Consider the following 4,265-nt stretch of genomic DNA (forward strand, 5'->3'; position numbering starts at 1 on the left):
CACACACATGCATACACACATGCATACACACACACTGGTTAAAGGAAATAAAACAACATTTAGTGTGCGTATTTTATTCTTTGTAGTCTTGTGCAACCGTGTTTGTGATGCAGGTTTGTTTATTTTGGCGACAATACAAACATACAAACACATGTGTAAGCAGGTTGCTTGATATTAAAGGAGACACTGAGGTAAATTAGCATAATAAAATGCATATTTAATCGCAGAAGCTGCAGTTTTTTTTTTTGGTAAAATGTGGGATAAAACAGCATTAAAACCAAAGTACTGTAGGTGCTTAATGTTAATAATGTAATTTAAATATGTAAGAAAACATAATATGACTCCAATAAATGTCACATCGTGCTGATTTTAGTAGGTTTTTTCAGCGAAAATTACATTTTTTATACAAAAATTATAATTTCCACACATATCTTTTTCGCAATATCTGTCAAAAAAACTTTTAAAAACTTAGTATCTTTGTTAAAGTCCAAGATGTAAACTATCGTTGGCTACAATAGAACAAGTATTGTGCACAAATCCCTAAATATTTATTTGTGTACATGTATTTCTCATGTTCTGTGTGTTTCCGTATGTAGTGGGAAGCGGGGAAAACCTGTAAGATCCATCCACAGAAAAATACTTGTTCTGTTTCATATCTATGGAGACAACATCTACTTTGGACATAAATTACGCTCCAGTTTATGTGAGTTTATTCTCTTGCCCGTGCGTGTGTCCGTGCGCGCGCATGTGACATCATTGATGGGATTGGCTCCCCCTGTACTGGGGTGGAGAGTCTCTTCCACAGGCTACAGAGGGAGACAAGGAGGCGTGAGGGACAGAGGCAATAGTTTCCATCAGCCACGGAGCTCAGCGCAGAGCCACCTCCACTCTGAGCGAACCACGCCCCGGGGGACAGGGGAGACTGTGGGCCCCCCTGAGTGTCCAAACTCCTGTTATGGAAGCCGGAATGGACAGTGAAGAGGAGTTTTAGTCAGGGTTACAGGTTGACAAGATGAAGTTCGGGAAGAGCATCTGCGTGCTCAATGTAGGGGGAACCCGGTACGCCTTCACCCGTGAGGTGATCAGGGATTTCCCTCTCCGGCGCGTCAGCCGCCTGCATGCCTGCGCAACCGAGAAAGAGGTTCTTGAACTGTGCGACGACTACGACCGGGACCGGAATGAGTTTTTCTTTGACCGCCACGCACAGGCTTTCGTGTTTATCATGCTGTACGTGCGCTCCGGTAAACTCCGCTTCGTCCCCGGAGTGTGTGAGCTGTCCTTCTACACAGAGATGCTCTACTGGGGACTGGAGAGCGCGCACTTGGACTCCTGCTGCCAGAAACGCCTGGACGACAAGATGACCGAGATAGGAATGGACACTTTTTCCGAGGCGGACATCGGAGTGTCGGGGGATGAGCCCCAGAGCCCGGGGGAGCCGGGGCAACAGACTGCGCTCACAGGTCGCGCTAAATGGCTCGAGAAGATGCGCAAAGCATTCGAGGAGCCCAACTCTTCTCTCGCGGCGCAGCTTTTGGCCTCAGTGTCCGTGATATTTGTGATGGTTTCTATGATCATGCTGTGTGCAAGCACCCTGCCGGACTGGGATACAGCCAAGAGAACGACTGTGGAGGAGCACAGGTAGGTGGGAAGTTTAGAAGAATAGAAGAGACCCCCCTTTTTTTTAAAGGATGCTGCTAAATGTTTAGGCGCAATGTGTGCGGATATCCTGGATGAGACTGTGCGTAAAAGCCAGTAACTTAGTGACTTCGTGAGCCCAACAGGCTAAATCAAGGAGACGTTTCTGTCACAATAAACACTGAATAAATAAACACACTCACAGACGCTGAGTCTCATGCCAGCGCCTGTGTGCGTTCAAGGCAGCGGTCAGACTCATTGCGCATTATCCATTTATTACCCCAAAGGTCGATGTATGAATGCATTTGTAATATTCTAACGTTTTCAGTCCCATTACCGTTATTTAAAACTATAAAAGAGTCAAAACCATCAGTTTCTTTGAAGTAATAAAAATAAAACAGTTAGGTATTTTAGGGACTTGTGTTTAGTGATTTGACGCCCCTTAAGTCAATACAGCCCAATGACAAGTTTCAGGCAGCACATTAAACATTGCCGTCACATGTCAGGCAGCCTCCCAAGAAAGCCAATCAATAATCAATCCATATTATCTACAAAAAAGTGTAGTGTGTTAATTATTACACAACACAGAAAACCCTTCTTTCCTCTGTTTTCCTCCCCAGTCTCTCCCTCCACCCCCTCTTCCTCTTCAGAATTAATTTGAATATCTTTATTTGCTTGGTTAGTTTACATTACACAGTACACAAGGAGGACAAACATATCAGATAGATGCCAGATTCATAATATTCCAGGGGGTTATAATGTTTTGAAAGAAGAACGTGTACTGAGGGATCATATATTAGTATAAGCAAACAAATGAATTAAGCCACTTACAGGAATCACCTTATATCTAAGTCAGTTTTTGGAATAGTTATTTTGGCTTTCTGGACTCAAGATTAAAAAAAAAAGTGCACCTCTCTTTCCACATTATTTTGGCCACAGTCTGTCCTCTGTAAGAAGCCTGAGGCGGCCTTTCTCTATATAAGGATACGTTATGTTCACTCCGGCTGGACATAGTTTTGGATCAGTTGCAGTGGTTAGGTAATCAAATAAAAGTGTAGTTTATACTCGGGGTCAAAAGGATTCCAATTTAGTTTCATGCCAGTAGATGATACAATTCTCTCAGTTGCTCTATAATTTGGTTTGGTGTAATTGTGCTGATGTAGTTACCCCTTGGCTCTGTGGTGTTTGCTTGGCCTCGTTGCGTCTATGTCAAATACTAACACCACATCACTCTAATGCAGTTTGATTGCCTTTGCTGTGCTAATCAATGGGGTAATGGTGTGCTTGGTTGTGTCACACTCTCTCTTTGAAGGTTTTTAATCCCTCCCTCTGTGCAGTTTCCCATCAATTTTCTAATCTACCATCCCCTGTACGTCTTTGTTTACTTGAGTCAACCCTGAATTGCGTGAGATGTCTTCCTTATTTGCCATAATTTATCTCACCCCTGCTTTGCTTCCCCTGTCCTCACTTTTACTGATTGTCAAACAGTAGGCTATCTCACATTATACATATATCTCTCTGCTGCTCCTCTGCCATTTCCTGTTTACAGTACACTGTTTTTTCTCTCCTCTGCTCTCTATCTCTGTAGGATAGTGGAGGCAGTGTGCATTGGCTGGTTTACAGCAGAGTGCATAGTGCGCTTTCTGGTGGCCAGAAACAAGTGGGACTTCCTCCGCCGGCCGCTGAACATCATCGATGTGATTGCCATCACCCCCTACTATGTCACCATGGCAATGGCCCGGGCAGGGATGCCGGGTGCCGGGCTCGGGGTTGCTGGGGTGATACTGCGGGTGCTGAGGATGATGCGAGTGTTCTGGCTCATGAAGCTGGCCAGACACTTCCTGGGCCTGCAGACACTGGGGCTGACACTCACACGCTGCTACCGGGAGATGGTCATGCTGATGGTGTTTGTCTGCGTCGCCATGGCGATATACAGCGCTCTGGCCCAGCTGCTGGAGCACGGCTTGGACTTGGGGACGCAGAACCCAGATTACGCCAGCATACCGGCCGCAGCCTGGTGGGTCATCATTTCCATGACGACGGTGGGATACGGGGATGTGTACCCTGTGACAACTGGAGGACGGGTGCTCGGGGGAATGTGTGTGGTGAGCGGCATTGTTCTGTTGGCACTGCCCATCACATTCATCTACCACAGTTTTGTACAGTGCTACCATGAACTCAAACTGCGCTCTGCCAGATACGCACGCAGCATGTCATCAGATATACTGCAATGAACATGAGTTTATACCAAAAAAAAAAAACCATGGCTCTGCCTACATCAGAGAGAAAACTCAACAAACCAGTGGACCTGCTGATCCCATTGTGAAATAACGATCCACTTTGTGCCCTGCCCTGTTTCCTGCCTGAGCTGCACCTGATTTTATTTGGCCTGTCTAGTTCCTGCCTGTTGTGTTGATGATCTTCAAATATCATCTTAAAACCAGCATGTTACACGGGCAGGAGAATAGAAATACAGAAATAATTATTTATTAAACACACACACAAGCGCAGTCAATCCAATTTTGACAGTGGCTGTTGTTTACACTATATTCCCATGGTTACAACATTGGCAGAGACGGCTGCTTTTTTGTATGCTGCATCGAGGGCCTGTGTGCATGTGTGTGTGTGTG

The 4,265-nt window shown here is 45.4% G+C and overlaps 1 protein-coding gene across 1 annotated transcript; it reads left to right on the top strand.

The window, feature by feature from the left end:
- Nucleotides 1-1,012: 1,012 nt before the first annotated feature.
- kcng3 (potassium voltage-gated channel, subfamily G, member 3) lies at nucleotides 1,013-4,246 on the top strand. Its single transcript, XM_035667078.1, has 2 exons — nucleotides 1,013-1,638; nucleotides 3,224-4,246. The coding sequence occupies exons 1-2, from the start codon at nucleotides 1,013-1,015 to the stop codon at nucleotides 3,867-3,869; spliced, it is 1,272 nt and encodes a 423-aa protein (XP_035522971.1). The 3' UTR covers nucleotides 3,870-4,246.
- Nucleotides 4,247-4,265: the final 19 nt, after the last annotated feature.

The sequence above is a fragment of the Morone saxatilis genome, unplaced genomic scaffold (genome assembly GCF_004916995.1).
Source record: "Morone saxatilis isolate NCDOM2014 unplaced genomic scaffold, NCSU_SB_2.0 Contig1, whole genome shotgun sequence".
Taxonomy (NCBI): domain Eukaryota; kingdom Metazoa; phylum Chordata; class Actinopteri; family Moronidae; genus Morone; species Morone saxatilis.